The 20,797-nt window shown below is 33.6% G+C and overlaps 2 protein-coding genes across 19 annotated transcripts in view; both read right to left on the bottom strand.

The window, feature by feature from the left end:
- The window catches only part of LOC125054112 (UDP-glucosyltransferase 2-like), a 38,522-nt gene extending 30,796 nt beyond the window's left edge, over positions 1 to 7,726 (bottom strand). For 2 of the 16 annotated variants that reach the window (XM_047655810.1, XM_047655820.1), the window contains exon 1: positions 660 to 867. Coding sequence is in view for 7 of the 16 variants with exons in the window: in XM_047655803.1 (XP_047511759.1) it covers positions 2,724 to 2,994; positions 3,460 to 3,679; positions 3,874 to 4,093; positions 4,445 to 4,664; positions 5,043 to 5,240; positions 5,463 to 5,655; positions 6,184 to 6,271; positions 6,586 to 6,735; positions 7,117 to 7,140 (1,584 nt within the window). In the remaining 9 variants the exon portion in view is untranslated. Of the gene's footprint in view, positions 1 to 633; positions 885 to 2,424; positions 2,995 to 3,459; positions 3,680 to 3,873; positions 4,094 to 4,444; positions 4,665 to 5,042; positions 5,241 to 5,462; positions 5,656 to 6,183; positions 6,272 to 6,585; positions 6,736 to 7,116; positions 7,380 to 7,424 lie in introns of those variants that run through there. The other 14 variants (XM_047655803.1, XM_047655807.1, XM_047655804.1 and 11 more) reach the window with 14 other exon arrangements.
- LOC125054119 (UDP-glucosyltransferase 2-like) overlaps positions 1 to 20,373 on the bottom strand; it is a 43,079-nt gene extending 22,706 nt beyond the window's left edge. The window contains exons 1-9 of one of the 3 annotated variants that reach the window (XM_047655836.1): positions 19,827 to 20,373; positions 17,128 to 17,271; positions 16,810 to 16,897; positions 16,489 to 16,681; positions 15,706 to 15,903; positions 11,045 to 11,264; positions 10,720 to 10,939; positions 9,883 to 10,102; positions 8,978 to 9,561 (exon numbers count right to left, since the gene is read on the bottom strand). In XM_047655836.1, the coding sequence (XP_047511792.1) occupies positions 9,285 to 9,561; positions 9,883 to 10,102; positions 10,720 to 10,939; positions 11,045 to 11,264; positions 15,706 to 15,903; positions 16,489 to 16,681; positions 16,810 to 16,897; positions 17,128 to 17,271 (1,560 nt within the window). In that variant the 5' untranslated portion in view covers positions 19,827 to 20,373 and the 3' untranslated portion in view covers positions 8,978 to 9,284. Of the gene's footprint in view, positions 1 to 8,977; positions 9,562 to 9,882; positions 10,103 to 10,719; positions 10,940 to 11,044; positions 11,265 to 15,705; positions 15,904 to 16,488; positions 16,682 to 16,809; positions 16,898 to 17,127; positions 17,272 to 19,826 lie in introns of those variants that run through there. The other 2 variants (XM_047655838.1, XM_047655837.1) reach the window with 2 other exon arrangements.
- Positions 20,374 to 20,797: the final 424 nt, after the last annotated feature.

Here is a 20,797-nt window from a genome sequence, read left to right as displayed (position 1 = left end):
TCATGTTACAGTAAATATACACTGAATTACTAGAAGAAATACGTGAAAAAGACATATAAAGGACTAGCAAACTCGGCGAACTCCGTTTCGCCTCCGTTTCGTTTTATATAACATTTCGTTTGGTGATCCCGCTTTTCTGTTGAAATTTTTCATGAATTTTCTTTGCTATAAACCTCACGGAGCCTGAGACCTTTCCAACGAATGCAAAACCGTGGAAATCGGTTCGTGCGTTCTGGAGTTATAGCGTCAGGAAGGAAAACCCGACTTATTTTTATATAGTAGATTACTTATACCATTAACAATACATATAATGCAAACTTCTAAACGTTTAGAACATGCTCGCTTCGACCCGCGAAGAAATTAACGTACCCGAAAATCTATATTAGCATATCTCATACACAACGTTGTGTAGCACGTGTTACAGATATTTTTTTGCCATTCATTCTAGTATGTAGTAGTAGTTATCAATGGCTTCATCAATCCCTTCGTGCTGGTTATTAGTTAAACTACAATGCTAATCTGTCACTGTTTTAAATTTAAATGATAAATGGTTCATATAATTTGTTTTAAATATAGACGCGTGACAAGCGAAATGATTCATGTGTTATTTAAAGTATCTAAGTAGGTACCTACCTATATAAATAAACTTATTGGCTCACCTAATAATAAAGCCACCAATGGGCCTCTTCTTTATCACGTGTGTATTGAATGTCGTCGGTGATGTCCTTTGGTAAGACAAGGTCCAATCCAAACTTAGTCCAATCCAAGGTCGTTAATTCAATAGGTCTAGCAACTAATATCACCGAACTTTTTAAAACTTTAAATTATGGAAAATTTAATTTCAATTTTAACTCAGTGAATTTAAATCAAGGACACTTGTCACACTGATTATTATTTGAATCAACACAACACATCACCACCAAATGGCGACTGTCTTGTTCGATATCAAATCTTTGTCTGCATGGCATATGGCCGAGCTTCGCACTTAATGAAGATAAACTAATTTTTTTAATCTTTTTCGACGTATCAATGATTCATAAATCATTTAGACTTGCCTCCAGCTTGAGACAGCAAAAACAGTAGTTTTCTCACTCTTGAGGATTTGCGTGATTAAAACTCGTAATGTTGTTTCGGTTTTATCCGTAGACTTTAATATTTTAATACGTATTTAATAGATACTAATTCTACCGTAGATTTATTCTAAAGAACTATTATAATCTATTTAATATATATGGATATTTAATGGTTTACACTAAATATCCATAAATATATGTAACATCACTTATAAATTAGTAAGTATGTCAGTATACTATATAAAAGTCGTTATCTTAAAATTGATAGCATTATCCTTAGACAAATAAGTAGTAATAAATAACTGATGGTATTTACGGTATATTAAGAAAATATTTGTGTTTTGTGTTGTTTATTTTCTGTCATGAGCAAGCTCGTGAGCTTAATGAATATAAAAAACTAAAAAAATCATTTACCATTATCCTAAGTTAGTAACCGTGTTTTGATAAAATAACTTATCACTTGTACATTGTACAATGCACACACGACCTTGAGGTTTTGCGTTCAAAAACCAGTTTTTAAACCCCTACCTATTATTGATCTAGCGGTCAGTACGGTAAATTGCAGACCTTTAGGTCTCTTGAGGACTCCGTTTATCTACTAGTATAGTTGAATATAAATAAGCAGATATAATAAATATATAATACTGCTTATGCTTGTGTTTACGTTCCTACTTGTGCTTTTTGCTTTGCGTTTTGCATTTTTCATAGTTTCTATAGTTTCTTTGTAAAAGCTTGATTGCAGCCGTATGTTCGTATATCATCCGATACAACAACACTTCTTCTGTCGAAGACCAGAAAAGATCGGAGCGGCCTCGTGCTTTTTGTACTACAAAGGCTGTTAAAGCCAGCATTCTGATAAGCAATAAACTACAAGCTCCCACCTTAACAGAATGCCAAATCGTAAAATGACTGCTTCACGACGGATTTGAGCGCGACCGCCGCTGCGAAAACCGCCGTGAGAGTTCGAAAAGTGAGTTACAGAATCGCAGCTCTAAATGACACGGTGACATTGAGTCTCTTAAAAAATCTTTGAAGCAAGCAGTGGCGAAATTTCCCTTGGAAACGTACGTGTGCATGCTAGAATCAATCAATCAATGACAACATATTGCTAACTCAAAAACTCAAAAATAATTGAAACGATCCCACGAGTCTTTATTATTATAACTATTAAGGCTATGTTGCAAACCTCTTGCAAAATAAAACTCTAAACTAAATTATAAATTACCTTACCTTACGCAGTTTTAAGGTGAAAAATCAGTCATACGAATATTAATAAAACTATTAATGCTACTTGCTTTCATTTAGGTATATGTATTGATTAAGATATTAAAAAGATAAATAAAACAAAATATCTATATAAACGTATATTTATTTCTGTTTAAGATAGCACACTGGCCTTCCAACGAAACACACAATTAAGTATTATTTAAATTTTAAGTACATACAAAAATGGTTTGTAATACAACAAACACGCTATGTCATTCTCACAACCGTCTTTTTGTTAACGTAACATGAATTTTATGGGTTTTCTGAGATGAAACAACAATTGTTTCTTGTGGCACAAAGGACAGATCACATAAGTGTCTAAAATATCAATGAAATGTTAATCTACGTCATAAATATCTCTGTTATTTGTATTATGCTAAAATCTTAATTTTTTTTCTTGTCATTATGTGCCTTTTTAGTAAATATTCGTAAAACTTTTCGAGTAAGATATATAAAAACTAAAATTATTATAATTAATAAAGCAGCCAAGTCCAGATATATTTTCTGGTATAGAGGCGTTTGCAACGCAGCAGAGCGAAGATACAGCGCACCCTGCGACACCACTACTTCCTCTGTCCAGTGTACGAGATCCACGCTAGGGTGCACCACACGGGAGTGGTAGATACGAGATAGCTCTTTTGCCTTAGCTGAGTATCTGAAAAGGAGTTAGAAGAATCAATCATTATTAGAAAACAGTTTCAATTTCTTTACTAATAGCTATATTAGAATCGGTTGGAGTTGAAAAAGATGTATAGGTAATTTACAAAAATCAAGTACATGAGTAATTATAAACATACTTTATTAATACTAATATCTAAAGTAAATAAATATTATACTGATACATTAGCATTTTTACATAATTAAATATTTAGGTTTCCTACTGTGTCATATTTTAAATTACGCAGTTAGTCTTAAAGTTCCGTGTAGAATACAAAAGATGAAAGCAATGAATCGCTAAACAATGAGTCAAAAATATTGTATTCTAATATCTAAGGTTTTTATTTATTCTTTTTTCAGGAAAAATATTATACACAAAAGTCAATTTGGGACAGTAGGTACATCTGATTTTATGTCAACATCAATAGTGTAACAATTTTATTTTTATTGAGTAAAAACTTACTTGGGATTGTTTAATAAATCACGTATGCTCTCTCTTAAGTCATCCACCATCGAATAAGATAGAGGGGTCTTTCTCGCATAGCCTTTGTTAACAGCTACCTCAATATTCGTGAACTGATCAGCAAATACTGGGATCCCAATTATAGGAACCCCAAAATGAATAGCTTCTGTTGTAGAGAGAAGACCTCCATGCGTAATGAAAAGAACGCAATTTGGATGCGCTGCAAATGAAACAAATTACATAATATTGTTACGTTAACAAAACGCCGTGTGCAGTAAGTGGAGAGAAGATCTGACACAAATTGATATAAACTAGTTGTGGAATTATGAAATTGTCTCATTAAGACGCAAATGAAGTCGTGATGCCCTTTATTTGCAGCAGCAGAAGTAAATGAAATAAATAAATAAAACATGCCTAAGATACTCTGCTGAGGAGCCCATTGTACTATATGTACGTTCTTTGGACGAGTCTCTAATTTTTCTTCAAATTTCCAAATAACAGTCTGTTTTAATTCTCCAAAAAGCTTAAGTAGTCCTTCTTTTAATTCTTGGGGGAAATGTTTGCTTTTTAGGTTTGATCCCATACTGAAGTAAATAACTCCGTTTTTAGCGTTATCCATAATTATTTGAAGATCCTTAAATAATGAAAATATTAACATTTAATCAAATAAGCTAATATGTTAGAATACGTTTTCGACACCATAAACATAAATGCATAAAAATACCTAAAAATTAACAAAAGTAAAAAAGCAACGACGCGTTATATAGATAAAAATGTGGAAACGTAAGGAAATAATATTTAAGTATAGTTCATTATCATTTCTATTATAAATTCTGTCAAGTCATTGTTTTACTATATAGATAGTGGCATTTAGATAGTAGCAAATCATTTCCTTGAAGTGGTATTTGTAATAAATGCCATCGTACGTAGGGGAAAATGTTTGACCAACTTAATCTTCTAAAAGAAAAGTTACAAGCATATTTACTTTTGGTAAAGGTTTCGTGTCAGTATCAATGTGATAACCACCAATAGGAATGTAGTTTTGAGGTAGTCTTGTGGCTCGTCCTAGTGAATAATGCGAGTTTCCAAACATAAGGGACGCATTATACCTTAGAATATCTAATGATGGTACCGGTCTGATCTTATCTCTTATATGAGGTACTATGAATTGTTCATATGTCTTTTGTTCTGGTCCATATACATATCTGAAATTAAAAAAGATTATCATCCTAATTTTAAAAACAACCACAATCTGATTGCGTGATAGATTCTAAAGATAAATAATGGAAACGGACTTTGAGATTCTTGTTTTATGCAAGTTGATATAGAACTGTTGTATCTACCGTTTAAATTAAGTTAGAAGGAAGAGCGGAATTCGGTACTTGAAATCGGCGAACTAAATTTACAGAATGTGAGTTAAGTTTTGGTCTATAAGTTGTACATCAAATTCACATCACTATCAATTTAAGCTTCTAATGTAACTGAAGCTTCTTCTATTTCATAACATATATAATTAGTATATATGTTATCATAAGGATCTAAATATTGTGATATGACAATAAATATAAAAATCTTAACATTACCTATATTGTAGATACCGTCCTAGAATTGCGTGTAATAAAAGTTGAACTCGCTGCCAAAATGTGAAAGGTGGTGCATAAACTGTATGGCTGTCGGGCGTGTACGCAGGGTTTGGAATTTCGTCGATAAGTTGTAATACCATCCAATGAGGTTCAATAGTGGATAGCCATATCAAAGGACAGTCAAAAACAGGCATTAATCTAGAAAGAGGATAAAATATATCAAAAAGGTATTTGGGTACCACAAGCTGGATGTCATATCTGTGTCATAACCATACATAGTTGCTGATGATTAACATGGTAAGGGAATTAACATGTCTCCGATACTTGATCCAAAATTAAATCAAGATATGAATGATGAACTACCCTGACCGCACAGAACATGTCACTTCTTAATATGTAATAGAATCGTAAATTGCTTACCCAGCGTATATTTCTGTGAACATCCATTCTGCTATAATTACATCAAACTCTTGATTTTTATCTTTCAAGACATTTTGAAAATTTTTATTCGCTATTGTCTGCTTTCCAATTTCAACGAACATATTTACAATAAGTTGTATATTTTGTAGATCGACTTTTTTATTCATTATCATGTCCAAACTTATCATGTCATCTGCAGAAATACAAATAATTTTTAATTTACCAATCGCCAATCTTAATATCGATTTTGGTGGAAGCTTAACTTGCTGTAAGAACACGAGCATTAAAATAAAAACCTTTCCTTTATTTAAAGCGTAGTAAAAACTAAAAAGACTGGTCGAATCACATCACTAATGTTCCCCATTTCTCGGCGCTGAAACTTGGATTGTACATTGTACAAAAATCCGAAAGTAGGAAGCTTGAAATGTGGTGTTGGGGGCAGATGCTTAGGATTCCCTGGAAAAGGACGTTTTTGTCCATTCTCTGACAACTAAGTGATGACCCGCCCTTTTTCAGAGTGTTAGGTACCAAAAGATTCTGAGCTTCTTTAGCACGCAGGGGTTCCAATCCAAAAAAGGGAAGGACAAAGGGAATAGAGGAAGAAATGCAACAACAGCACGACCTTCAGTAATGAAGAACGCGACTAATGAAAAAGAAGAAGGAAGCGTAGTAACATTTTAATTTCATCTAAGCAATTTATAACATGATTATATTAAAATACCTTTTATTATATCTCTATTAGCCTTGACATCTACGATTGTAAGGTTTGGGTGGGAATTGCTTTCAGGAAACGCTGTTACGTAAGAGACCTGTAAAAATTGTTAAAAACTAAGCCCATTATAAAAGGTTTACTAAGAAATTTTCCACTATGGATTGTTTATTATACTCAATAGAAAATTATTATTTTTGTAAACATTTCGAATATGGCATATGGCTTTTGCATTCGACTCTCAACCAAGAAGCCATACGTTCGAAAATAAGACATCGCGAGAAAACCGCCATACCTTATATAGAAACAGGTACAGAACTGGGATTTTTTTGACGCACATTGGTGAAAGTGAAAGTGAAAGTGATTGAATATCCTTAAAAGTTACTATTTAAAGAACTCCTCTTTGAGTATCACCTGGTGTCCGGCCTTCAGAAGGTGCTTGATGACACCATCCCCCAATATAGCATGGCTCTTGCCGGCCATGGGGCTTATAACCAGTATCTTGTAAGGTTCGCAGAAACCAATCACTAGTAATGTTAAACCAAGAAGTGTTAGAGCCATTTTCTGTAGAGAATAAAAGAATTATCACAACTAAGCATTTGGTAATCAACGCTTAAATTGGCTCCTCGAACTAAGGCTGTGCACCAAAAGTTTATCTCTATGTGTTCAATAATAACTTGCACGGTGAATTAAAACGGCGTATCAATGTAAGGCGGCAAATGCATCCAAAAAAGGATTGTCAGGGCAAAGAGCACTCTTGTAATACGGCGAGAAATACCTAACCTACATGCTCTCTCGTGTTAGGACGGCCAGTTTTTCCCCTTATTAAGAATCAATATCCATTCTTTTTAAGTATCCCACAAGCCATTAATTATTTTTAAGGAATTACCTAATTCTATTCTGTGAGCTCCAAACAATTGAGTTTTAGGTTATTGAAATATTGACCTGATGTTTATGATCCATCATCATCACGCTAAGACAAATATAACGTAAATATACATAGAATTACTAGTAGAAATACGTGAATTATTTGTCACACTGTAGGTAGTAGTAGTCATTAATGGCTTCATCAATCCCTTCGTTCTAGTAATTATTTAAAATACAATGCTACTAGTTTATCTGTCACTGTTATAAATTTGGATAAATGGTCTTGTTTTAAATATAGACGCGTTAGAAACAAAATGACTCATGTGTAATTTTAGTTAAAGTATCTAAGCAGGAACCTAGCTATATAAATAAACTTATTGGCTCACTACTTTACCATGTGTGTATTGAATGTTGTCGGTGATGTCCTTTGGTAAAGACAAGGTCCAATGCAAACTAAGTCCAATCCAATGTCGTTAATTCAATAGTTCTAGCAGCTAATGTCACCGAACTTTTTAAAACTTTAAATTATGGAAAATTTAATTTCAATTTTAACTCTGTGAATTTAAATCACCGACACTTGTCGCACTGATTATTATTTGAATCACATCACCACCAAATGGCGACTGTCTTGTTCGATATCAAATCTTTGTCTGCATGCCATATGACCGAGCTTCGCACTTAATGAAGATAAACTAATTTTTTTTTAATGATTTTTGACGTTTCAATGATTCATAAATCATTTAGACTTGCCTCCAGCTTGGGACAGCAAAAACAGTAGTTTTTTTCACTCTTGAGGTTTTGTGTGATTAAAACTCGTAGGTTGTTTCAGTTTCATCCGTAAACTTCTTAGACTATATTATTTAAATACGTATTTAATACTAATTCTATCGTAGATTTATTGTAAAGAGCTATTATAATCTATTTAATATTTATCGATATTTAATGGTTTACACTAAATAACCATAAATATATGAAACATCACTCATAACTTAGTAAGTATGTCAGTATTATAGTCGTTATCTTACAATCGATAGTATTATCCTTAAACAAATAAATATAAATAACTGATGGTATTTACAGTATATTGACAAAATATTTGTGTTTTGTGTTGTTTATTATCTGACTTAGAGCTATGAAGAAAAAAACGAAAAAAAATAAATTAGCATTATCCTAAGTTGTAGTAACCATGTTTTCCTAAAATAACTTATCACGTGTACACTGTACATATTACAATTCACACACAACACGTTGCATATTGTGTTCAGCGACACCTTGAGGTTCTGCGTTCAAACCAGATCTTAAACTCCGGCCATGAACCTATGGATTCTTTGGTAAACGCTTAAAGAAGACATGGTAAATCAATGAGTGGTAATCTTTGAATGAATCTCGAAACCTTCCTAGCTGATTTGATAAAATATGCTCATTTAAAATAATTTTCCACTCTATCATTAATAATTGCCGGCTCAAACCTGCCTAGACATTAACTGAAGAAAGCGCAGGAGAAGTCTAGCCCCGCAACTTAACCGACCATATTACATCAGGGCATACACCAACAGTTGGCGAGCATAATTTAATTTTAAAGCTGAAAAACGTTGCGAAAGAACATTCCAAACTACCAATTCATTTAACTTGAAGGGGAGCTGTGTAGGCCTTAACAAAGTATTTATTAATTTTGAACTCTTTGAATTTGAGATATCGTGCGCGTGCTAAAGAAATGTCCCGTGTCTACCACTCTCGCACGGCAGCCCCAGGCGTAGAATTAGTTCATTGGATAGAGGAAGTGGTAACGATGCGGGGGGCGCCATATTTACGCACTCCGACTTCTTTGCTGCTATTATAGTCGTATTTCCTGCTATCGGATACCTCACGCGGACATTGCTGATCAACTTATCTAAGGAATCACTCGATAAAGAAAACCAATTAATTACAAACACATTCATTAAAAAATAATTTATTTTTATTTTAATGATGTTTTATAAATAAAGGTACTTTATATACATGTACATTATATTTAATAATACTTTGTTGCATTCAGGGTACAAAACTGCTAACTTAAAGGATTCTAAATTAAATTTATTAACAAAAGTCTAGTAAGAAAATGTTACTTTACAAAGCACAAACGGAATAACGTGGTATGATTTTGTTTATAAATGACATTCCATTTCTAAAATGAATATTAAGAATCGGTTTAAAAAAAGAATCAGGTTCCACAATTTATACATTTTTAATAAAATATCACAAACAAATCATTGTCTCTTCTTCTTACTAACTTTAGTTTTGTCTTTCAAAAAAAGACCAACAATTTTTTTACAAATATAATACAACAACACCTTAAGTATGATTAAAAGACCAAAGAGATCTAAATACAATTTTTGGTACCAAAGTAGGTCCAATGCTGGTGATCTCAAGTGAGGGGCACCACGAGTTTTGACAACGTGTTCGACCCAGTGCACCATTTCCTTGTCTGGTGTTACCGGTCTATCATGATAAATCATTGAAAGCTCTTTGGCTCTCGCTGCATATCTTAAAAAAAATAGTATTTTATAAAAATCGTTACATTATTTCTGGAAATCTAAGACTAATTAAGATTGTCGACTGAAAAGTTTGATCCATACTGATCACAATATCACATTTTTAATGAACCTAAAACAAACCTTCAAATTTTAATGATCACTTCGCGCTGTGTACTAACTCAAGAAAGAATGTGTTGAAAATGCGATAACTTCTTTCCTAACTTAGGCGTACCATTGAAAATTTTCGTACCAAAAATGAGGTGTATTTTAATCAGACACTACTCTGAAAAACGATATTTTTTTCATAGCAAATGGCTATAGTGATACTTACTTAGGATTCTGGAGAACGCCTTCTATAGCTACTTTTAAATTATCAGCCATAGTGTAAGACAAATCTACTTTTATGCCAAATCCTTTCCTAACTGCATTATTCGCATTGTTAAATTGATCCGCGAAAACTGGAATTGCTACGATGGGTTTTCCAAAGTGAATTGTCTCAGTTGTTGACAGAAGGCCACCATGAGTTACGAAGAGAATGCAGTTTGGATGAGCTGAAAATATAGCTTATATACATGTGAAGTATCGAGTAAATTACCCATACTTGGGTAACATAAGTCTTAATCGAAAACGATAATTTGATTTCGAGAAATTTCCAATTGTTTTTGGGTTGGGAGATAATGAAGGCTGATCACCTAAAAAGTAAGATGATACCAAAAGTAATATCTTAGCAACAAAAAAACATTCTTAAATTAAACAAACAAACATTCCACCTGGGCACCCATGAGACTTTACATGCTCATACAATATCTTGTAATTTTGAATACTTTAACATAGCTTAATAAATATAATATTTTTTATGAACATATCCATCCAGTGGCGCTACATTTCTTATGGGCCTTAGATTTCAGTATAATTTACTTCATCAGGTGCCTGATCTGCCTTCTATGCCTGGCAATCGTTGACTTTTAGAAATCTGATACGGATCAATGATATTGTGATAAAATTAACATGCGAATTTAGTTACGCACATCTAAAAAATAACAAGGGCGAGCCGTTGGTCGGACAATCCGCAGTCGGAGTTAAATGAGTTCGGTTTCGGTACGAAATACTTAAATTAACAATGAATAGTAAAACATACTCTGTTTACAGAATATTTTATTTATCTCACCTAAAATACTCTGTTGTGGAGCCCACTGTACGATGTGCACATTACTTGGAGTTCCAGGAAGGTTTTCCTCAAATTTCCATAATACTGTATACTTTAATGTGCCAAACATCTTAAGTAGGCTTTTCTTCAGCTCCTCCGGCATTAGCCTACTCTTCAAGTTACTTCCCATACTGAAGTAAATTAATCCATTTTTCGCATTGTCTAAAAGTTTCTTCAAATCCTGTAAAGATATTATTATAGATTTTTATGCTTATAATTCAAAAAGAAAGGTCTTTATGAACTGTAACTGTTAGTAGATACAATTAGGTAACAAAATAATGCTTACATCTGGTAGCGGTTTGACTTCACGACTGATATGATATCCTCCAATTGGAATTACATTTTGAGGCAACCTAAGAGATCTCCCCACTGAATAATGAGAGTTACTAAGAATCAGTGATCCATTATACAACACATCTTCAAAACGCGGGACTTTGTTGCCTCGTTTTTGTATAATTGGTACTAAGAGTTCTTCATAAGCTTTAAACTGTATCGGATTTAATGTACTGGAATAACCAATTAATACTGATTATTAACAATAAATTTTGCTGAAAATATAATCGACATAAGGAAACATGGTATGTAAGGAAGGAACGCGTGTGAAAGAGAAATTTCTAGTTACAGTTACAATGGTTAGATCAATATGAAAGATCGATGTTGTGTGAGGTCAATTTGAGAGACCCATGTTTTGCTATCACGGCCAATATGAAAGGTCTTGACGATTAGTAGATAGCAATGGTTAGATCAATATGAAATATCGATGTTTTGTGAGGTCAATTTGAGAGACCCATGTTTTGCTATCACGGCCAATGTGAAAGGTCTTGACGATTAGTAGATGACAATGGTTAGATCAATATGAAAGATCGATGTTTTGTAAGGTCAATATGACAGGCCAAAACGTTCTTAAAGTCAATAAGATAGACTAAGAGAATGGTGTTAAGGTCAATATGACAGGCCAAAACATTCTTAAAGTCAATAAGATAGACTAAGATATGGTGTTAAGGTCAATATGATAGGCCAAAACGTTCTTAAAGTCAATAAGATAGACTAAGATAATGGTGTTAAGGTCAATATGATAGGCCAAAACATTCTTAAAGTCAATAAGATAGACTAAGAGAATGGTGTTAAGGTCAATATGACAGGCCAAAACGTTCTTAAAGTCAATAAGATAGACTAAGAGAATGGTGTTAAGGTCAATATGATAGGCCAAAACATTCTTAAAGTCAATAAGATAGACTAAGATAATGGCGTTAAGGTCAATATGATAGGCCAAAACGTTCTTAAAGTCAATAAGATAGACTAATTCCGAGTACATGCTTTAAAGTCAATTTGATAGACTACTTTTATTATTAAGGTTTATTAGATTAGACCGTATTTGGTTTAGTGACAATAATCATTGATATTCAGATCAGATTATTGTGCGAAGTATGCGTGATTAATGTTTCGTAAATAAAGAAGATATATTTATACGGGTATAAACCTGTAGGTGATTAAATACGGTGTCGTAATGATACAGTGATGTGTTCTGACACGAACAGATCAGAATAGATACGGTCGTGTGTTCTGAAAAGAACAGTTTCATCGTTGTCGCAAGACACGGTAATATGTCCTGACAAGGACAGTTGTTAAACGTTTTTGTCGAGAAACAAGAATAATATGTCCTGAAAAGGACAGTTGTTAAACGTTTTCGTAAGATACGATAATATTGTTCTGAAAAGAACAGTTTATTAGCGTTATCGTAAGGCCACGATATCGAAGTGTTCTGAGAAGAACACGTTCGTACGCTTCGATGGCTGCGCGCAGAAAAAGGGTCAACTTTTAGGCGCGCCGAGTATTTATCGCTAGACACATAATGTTTGGCCGCTAATATTGATTCAAGCATTAAAAAGCGAGCTTCTTTATTACACGTTGGTGGGCTTGCATTGCAAGAGGTGTATTACAACTTGCCTGGAGCTCATGTCCATGAGAGCGATGGCGCTGACGTTTATGAAATAGCTATACAAAAAATTAAATGAATATTTTTCACCAAAACAAAGCAGATACTACGAAGGATATTATTAGACTGACTATCTAACAAGAGGAAGGGAAGAGGTTTGAAACTTTCCTTTTACGGTTGCGAACTCAAGCTGGTAACTAAATGCCAGTTTCCTGCTAAAGATGAACACTTAATAGACCAAATCGTAGAAAAGGGCCGTAGCTCAGCATTAAGGAAGAAAGGCTGGCAGGTAAAGATTCGATAACACTTCAACAAGTAATTACAATTGCTATTACGCTGAGACGGTTAACAGACAGCTTGATTCGTTTGATAAGCAAGGATCAAGTAAAACTTTTGATACGAAAATTCAGAAATTAACCGGGTATATGCAAGAAATTACGTACGGTTCGAAACTCAGTGAAAACATGTATTCGTTGCGGCAACAGCAAGCATTTACATTTGATAATAATTGGCCAGCCATAGATAAAAAAATGTTAATATGTGGAATCGTTGGCCATTTTAGAGATTATTGTAAGACTAAGGTACATAAACGGAAATTACATACACGAAATGACGAATACAATAGAACAAAGAGACTGAAAATTAATAAAGGAACAAACCAAGATACCGATGAAGTGGATTATGTATTCCATATGGATGATGACACAACTAACTATCAATTGTAAAGTGGGTGAAGAATTTGTTGCTCGGTTATGAAGGGACAGCGAATTTTACTGACGAAATTATGGTACATGGATCTGATGAGTCGCAACACGATAAACGACTTGGAAAGGACATCTATACTAACTGAAAAAGGAATAAAGCCATTGGACAAATACATTCAAGCAATCCAGGCTTCAAAAAAGCCATCCAACATTGAAGAGATACAGAGTTTCTTGGACTCGTTAACTACGTCAGGAAATGGATACCCAATTTGGCAACACTTACAGAACTCCTTTGGCAAATAATAAGACTTAGATTGAGTAGATCTACTTACATTAAAAAATACTGGACAGACGTTCAAGACGCTTCATTTGAGAGCCTCAAGATACGACTGTCAAACTTAAAAACACTTGGCTACTACAACCTGATGGATAGAACGCAAATAATAGCAGATGCATCTCCAGTTGGTCTTGGAGCGGTGCTCGTACACATTGATCGTCATGGACCTCGGATAATTGCGTTCGGCAATAAAATTCTTACTGATTGCGAGAAGAGATACTGTCAAACGGAGAAAGAAGCCCTGGCTCTGGTATGGGCAGTAGAACATTTTAAGATTCATCTACTGGGCAAAGAGTTTGAGACCATAAGTGACCACAAGGCTTTGGAAACTATCTTCGGTAACAGATCCAAGCCGCACGCATCGAAACGATGGGTTCTGCGGCTGCAGGCTTACAAGTATAAAGTAGTCTACCGATCAGGGAAAGAGAACATCGCAGACCCTATTTCACGCCTTTGTCAATCTGCCTACCCAGTTCCATTCGACAATGAAAACTACATAAATGCAATTGTAGAATACAGCAGACCGATAGCTGTTCCACTTGTTGAAATTGAAACAGCCAGTGCAACAGACAGGGAAATAATAGCATTAAGAACTGGTGTTTTTTAAAGATAAGTGGAATGAGTGTTATAAGTGAGTGTTATAAGGTAATAAAGCCCTCAGAGGGAATAAACTTATTATTCCTAAACAACTTCGTGATCGAGTTCTTGAGGCTGCTCACCAAGGACATCCTGGCTTTGTTGCCATGAAAGGTCGTCTAAGAACAAAGGTTTGGTGGCCTAAAATTGATAGGGATGCTGAAAGTCGTGTTAAAACCTGTAAAGGTACGCTGGTTTCATCACCTAAACCTCATCCAACTAAAAGACGAGACCTTCCAAGTGAGCCTTGTCTTGATGTGGCGGTATACTTTTGGGACCATTGCCATCAAACGATTACCTACTTATACTAGTAGACTACTACAGTAGGTATAAGGAGATTAAAATTATGAAGAACATTACTGCTCGATTGGGATATCCTGCAACCCTAACTTCCGATAGTGGCAATCAATTTACAAGTGACAATTTCAAAGCGTTTTGTAAGGAGTGCGGAATTGTAATTTACAATACAATACCCTATTGACCACAGGTTAAGTAAAAAAAGTTTGGGAAAAAGGATTGGAAAGAGGACCTTCTAGAAAACCTTGTAATGTACAACAGCACCCCTCATACAGTAATAGGAAAAACCCCGGCTGAACTCTTCTTTTAGACAGACAGCTAGACAGTTTCAAGATAAAATTCTCATGGCTACAGACATGGAACATAAAGTCATATATTCAGATTTTATAGACAGAGATAGGGAGAATAAAGAAAAAGGAAAGGAATATGCTGATGAAGAGAAAAGCGGCGGATAGTCATTTGGGAATTGGGGAAAATCTAGACTTCAAAATATGATAAGAGAAAATAAATTGGCTCCTAATTGTGGTCCAGAGTCTCACACGGTAACAGATGTAACGGTGGAGACATTAGGGTAAGAAATAATTCAACGAGCAAAGAATACCGCAGAAATATTGTCCACCTTAAGAGGGTTGAAAATGGTGAGTGACAAATCATTAACCACCACGCAGACGACGAGGTAACGAAAATGAAGATTAATGACTTATCATCCTAAAATGTAAAAGAAACAAAATTAAAGTTAATTTTCGAATCATTTGATAAGTTTTTATAAATTTTAATAAGGAAGGGATGTAGTATACCGAAGCACACTAGTGGGGGTCAGTCGACTGTCTACCGCCGTGGCGTGCGGACGTTACTTGAGTTCTGGTATCGTACCGCTTATAAAGTGTACCTATCGGTGGTGTTTCTGAGTATTTTACATATAAGACGATCGTTAACTTTTAAAATTTTGACAATCTCGGTTCCTCATCGAAATGATGAACAACTTTAAATACGATTTTATGAATTTTGGCTACGACCGAAAACAAAACTGTACTTACAAATGTTCCAGTCCTAATCCGAACAACATGAAAGCTAATTCCTTTACTCGCTGAGTAAATGAAAATGGTGGGTAGTTGGAAGAAATCACGTCGGGATTGTAGGCCGGGTTAGCGATGTCATCAACCAATTTCAAAATTTTTGAATGGGGATCTGTTGGTGATAACCAGATGAATGGACAGTTAAAAACTGCTGAGAGTCTGGAAACAAAATTACATAATATTTTCAATAAGTAATTTTTGTTGCATAAAATCTAATTTAAAATACAATCAAACGAGTGTTTTATTATCACGTATTATCTTTGTCTTATCTGATAAAATAGAATTAAACCTAATAAATAAAATGTTTGTAATATTTTTGCAAATCAAATATAGACAATGATGCCTAAGTTGTATTATAATTTTCTTTACAAGATATTTGTTTAATATACTCTTCGTGAGGTTAAAATTTGAAGTTCATATTTAGGTTATGCAAATTTGCATTTTTAATTTCAGCTATATAATATAGATAATATTATTTGTTCCTTGTCTATTTCTAATTTCTAATATAATTGATGAGTTTTCTTGTATTTTGTTTATGTACTTATAAAACCAGTAGCGCTAAAACCTTTTTAGGCCTGGCCTCAGATTTCTGTATCTTTTCTGCTTGACACACACCGTAAACTTATTGTATCCTCGATGTTTTCCTTTACCGTTTGAGTGAATGTTATATGAAAGTCGCACGCTGAAGCAACACTGCGCGAGAACTTATAATGTAATATAAATTCGAAGAAAAATGGTTCTCACCCAGCCAGTAGCTCAGAAAATAACCATTCTACAATAATAACATCGAATTCCTCTTTTGGATCGGTGAGGACCTTGTATACGTTTGGATGTTGAATGGCCTTTGAATTCACTTCCGTGATTGTAGTAATGAAGTCAGTTAGATTTTGCATATCCTTTTTTTTATCCATTATTGCTTGTATATTGCTTACGTCATCTGTAATAATGTTTTTATTTTTAAAATTTATAACAAAAGAAATAACTAGTGGTGCGTAGTTAAAATTGTTAGAAAAATTACATGCAACAATTATAGCGAGATTTATGGTAAGTTAAAAACGTGCTTACCTTCAGATATCTGAAGATTATCGCTGATATCAATCTCTCTGATATTGGCTAAAGGCTTATTTTTGGGGAATGGTGTTATATAAGTAACCTGAAAATAGAGTAATAAAGAAAAAACTTTTTAACCGGATTCAATTTATGTATTATTATAAATTTACAATTATTTAACATAATTTATATATAGCACGAGCATGCCTTCAGGCACGGTGCCTGCACATTATATTTAGCCGTGTATACTGTACAGCAGTATATAACAATGCAATTGCAATATAGTCGAGTTTTCTACTTCAACATGCTATGCTACAATATTTAATACTTTACCTCATGATTTGCTTTTGCTAATGTGTTTACAATACCATCACCGAGTATGGAATGACTCCTTGAGGGCATCGCGAACGCAACAAGAATCCTATAGCCATTGCAAGTTACACTTAGTGTAATGAGAAGAAATGTTAACACCCACATCTGAAATTATTAGTATATCTTTGAATATATAAATTATAACAAGTACCCTTTTTATATGTATAAGATGGTATTGATAGTGATTGATACCCAAGTTTGATAGTACCTACTGATTATACTTAAAGATTATCTATATATTATTTTTCCACATCGACGCTATCGTACTATATCTTGTTTACTTTAATGATATTTATGTACATAATTATAATATGAACACTAAAAAATATCTGTTGAAGTTCTGCGTTGTACCTACCTCTTTAACCCCTTTGTACGTAAAATTGTTTGTTATTTATTTAGGAAACTAAACAGATACATCTCTATACAGTTAAGATAAAATAAAAATAAAACATAAAATAAACACATTGGACATATCCACAAAAAGTAAAAATATAATCAAAGCAAAGCAAGACAAAACATGACAGCAAATTTATAAATTAGGAGAACTACAATCTAGTAGCTAAAATAAACAAGGAAGATACGAGGCTAAGGGTCTGTTTCACAATGTACGGATAAGTTCTACATAAGTTCCAAATTAGCTATTTATTACTTACTACCTGGCCTGGCGAACATCGTACCGCCTAACAGTCGATTCTTTATTTGTTTAAAATACTTATTCTGCTATTCGGGACACCGGTCTAGCTAGTAAGATAAAAAAAAGAAAATTGATAAGACAACAAATACATTATGTCAAAAAATAAAAATTTACCTTCCCGGAACCCCTCCACTAACACTTGAACTTTATGCTATGATATTAAAGTTCAAATTGACTTTTAAGTATTATCACGAATATTTTGTATGGGAATATAGAAAAGTGTTGTTTTTAGACTTTTTCACTCAATTTTTTTTAATTTTTCTCCGTAAGAACCATCCTCGTACTTCAAGGTATATTATAAAAAAAATCAGACAAATCGGTCAAGCCGTTTTCATGTTATGTCGTGACAGCGGAAAACGGGTTTCATTTTTATATATATAGATTGGTAGGATAAACACTATTGTTGCGTTTCACGACTGTCAGATAGCGCTATTCGTCACATAAAGTCCATCATAAGTTATGAGTTCGATTAATGTCAAATAGCACAATTTATCTTCCAAATAATTTATTGTTGCATAGCTATTTGGTACTTATGTACTTAATGTATGGTACATTGTGAAACAGACCCTTAGACATTAATAGTTTTAACTTATTCTTAAATGAACCAGTAGAAGAGTGCGAAAAAGGGTCAACATTAGTGACAGAATCCAAGTAGGTATGTGTTCTACCTTGGCTCACGAAACCCAATGTTGGTTCTGGGAATCGGAAGGTTAAAATAGTTATATATTTTTTCATGTGTAGACAATTAGCAACATAAAACCTATATCGATATATTATGAAAGACGTCTATTGAAGGTTATCAAGAATAAAAAATAATAATTGTATTGGAGTTTGTGGTCATCGACGTCTATAATTTAATATAATTATTAGAATAAGAATGAATTGTGGTTAACAAATTAATGTTATACTTACTTTACAAATGAGAATAAATAATATAAACAGATAGATTGGGTAAGGTAATTAAATGGACATATTTTATTATAATTATTTTTCAGAAACTCGTAACGTAAGTGTGTTTTTTTTCATTTATTATATGTTTTATATTGCAAGTAAAGTAGTAACTCTATGTTACATATAATAGGTCTAATAAAATTTATAAGTTTATTTGATAAATCACATTTTTGTTTATCTAACGTTTGTATGGTTATTATAAAACCATTTAAGAGTCGTGAAACATCGCGATTAAATACTGCAAAACACTTAACGCACAAGTATAAAATCGAACAAAACCATGCAATGAAGTCTATGCTTTTCTATATACATAATCTTTGTATCGACACAGAGAGAATAAGAGTGAAACCGCCTCTACTATAAAAAAATGCATCTTATCTATAATGCAAAATATGTCGTATAATATATAATAAAAACTCTTGTATAAACCAATGATCAAAATAGTATAAAATAGGTGATTTATGTGAATTTTTATATTAACAATTTAAAAAAGATCCAGGAGCACTCGCCGGATCATGCACCCAGCACCTATGTGCTAAACACAAGTATGCGTTGAGCACTTGATCGAAGCTGGTTCATACATAAGAAGAGTAATGAATAATATGGTAAATATAATTATAGTGCAATTTTTTTTAAGTATTATTAATCACGCCTACATATTATTACGTAGCAAAGCCTGTTGTCTATACTATAATTTTAACGTGTTACATAGATTAAGCATTGTTTTATTATCATATTATTTAAATTCAAATAATGCATTATAAAAGTGAGATAACACGTAATATGTACGAAATTCAATTAAATCCATTACAAACTTTTTGTACAAAAAGTAAGATTTGAATAAACACAAAAACTGGTAAATGTATATCTAAAACCGGGTTTTATCTATCATAGACCAAAAATAATTAGTTTGGAAAATATATAGGAATTTTTACAATAATCAAAAGGATTATAAACTTATCTTCGTATGATATATGTGAATCAAGTGTTAATAATATGCCTAAATTGTACTTACTTTGCGTCCGCACCGGAGAGGTAAATATGAATCACTGACGATACTCACTTGTCGTTTTCTTATCTACATTATTTTATTGTTGTTATAGGCCTACCTCATTATGATATACAATTTAATACAATACGGCGTATACTTCGAATTACCAAAAAGTGCACTAAAATAATAGAACTAAAAATTTACGATGGACATCTGAGACTTCTTTTCTCAAATGATCTACTGGCCCTGACACCCCTGATTCACTTGCAGCCCTTTCGTCAAAACACTCCAGTACACCATTCACACCTTTTTGTCCCTCCCACAGATGACCAGGCCTGCCTTCAAATTCAATCTAAAAAAGAGAGAACCGAGCTGAGCTGAAAGGCCCTTAAGGCCAACAGCGAGAAAAAAAAATCTACCATATTACATCAGGGTATTACACTCATAATTGGCGAGCATAATTTAATTCTACAGCTGAAAAACGCTGCGAAAGAACATTCCAAACTACCAACTCGTTTAACTAGAAGGGGAGGGGTGCACGTGCTAAAGAAATGTTCCGTGCCTACAACTAGTTGACTGGATATAGGAAGTGGCACGCCCTATTTAAGGATGATTCACGGTACACCGTGTCGCGACCGGGCCGGGCCTCGGCCGGGACACGGCCACCGTGCGCCGGCCTGGACAGTGATTCATGTTACACCGGGCTGTTTGGATGTACGCACGTACGTGTTTGCACGACTATATCTGTTTTTGTCAGCTAGTGATTTCATCTGTCGATAGACTTGACGCTTAAGTAATAATGCAATTTTCACAATTTGAATTGGCAGCTATAACAATTGCCATCGATGACGAAGTATAAGAAAAACGAAGCGAAAGTACTAAAAGAAGATGGGGTGTGTTATGGTTATTTTAGAATGTCTAAAGAATGCTTTACTTATTTACTTGAAAAATTAAATCAAATCTAACCAGAAAAAAATTTGATCGTCCATTTTGCT

Source organism: Pieris napi, chromosome 11 (genome assembly GCF_905475465.1).
Source record: "Pieris napi chromosome 11, ilPieNapi1.2, whole genome shotgun sequence".
Lineage (NCBI taxonomy): Eukaryota > Metazoa > Arthropoda > Insecta > Lepidoptera > Pieridae > Pieris > Pieris napi.
Note: the sequence above shows the minus strand (reverse complement) of the source record. Positions and strands in the feature narration are given on the sequence as shown.